This window comes from Apaloderma vittatum, unplaced genomic scaffold (genome assembly GCF_000703405.1).
Source record: "Apaloderma vittatum isolate BGI_N311 unplaced genomic scaffold, ASM70340v1 scaffold25362, whole genome shotgun sequence".
Classification (NCBI taxonomy): Eukaryota; Metazoa; Chordata; class Aves; order Trogoniformes; family Trogonidae; genus Apaloderma; species Apaloderma vittatum.
Genome location: NW_009702290.1, coordinates 2537 through 3103, shown reverse-complemented (window position 1 = coordinate 3103; position 567 = coordinate 2537). Strand labels below are relative to the sequence as shown.

The 567-nt window shown below is 61.4% G+C and overlaps 1 protein-coding gene across 1 annotated transcript in view; it reads right to left on the bottom strand.

Moving 5' to 3' along the window:
• Positions 1-567, bottom strand: part of LOC104281500 (extracellular fatty acid-binding protein-like) — a gene marked incomplete at its 5' end in the record, with an annotated part of 8131 nt that overhangs the window by 5075 nt on the left and 2489 nt on the right. Inside the window, one exon of the mRNA XM_009879507.1 lies at positions 431-563. Within this exon, the coding sequence (XP_009877809.1) occupies positions 431-563 (133 nt within the window). The remainder of the gene's footprint in view (positions 1-430; positions 564-567) is intronic.

The following is a 567-nucleotide window of genomic DNA, read 5'->3' as shown; positions in this document are numbered from 1 at the left end:
CACCCTGGGAGCAATGGGTGCCTGGTGCGGCAGTGCTGGCACCCAAGGATTGTTCTGTGGGATCACACAGACGGTCCCTTGCTCATGCTTTGAGCTTCTGGGATGAGGCTGGTCCTGCTGGGAAAACTGGGAAAGTCGGGTCCCTTATCACCCTGCTGTGTCCCTGCTGGGAGCAGCACGGCGTCTCAGCCTCCGTGGTGGCACCGCTCCTGGCTGGTGCCATCCTGAGCCTGTCTGGTCTGCCCTGAAGAAGGGGTCCCCATGACTCAGCTCCCCCAAGCCCTTGTTTTAAATCACGGTGCTGATGGTCCTGCCTCCCGCCCCGCACAGGTCTCTGGTGGGTGCTGGGTGCACCGAGGCGCACACCCACAGGTGACAGCCCAGGGAGGTCAGTCGGTGAAGCTCAGGGGAAAAAGCACTTGGCACTTACGAGGGAATTGCAAAGGACACCTTCAGGTCGCCCCCTCTCAGGACCGTGACGTTGGCCATTGCCATCTTCAGCTCGTCCTTCCTTCGGAGGAAGCCCTCCGAGTCAGAGGCCAGAGCGACGATGTGCCATTTCCCTGC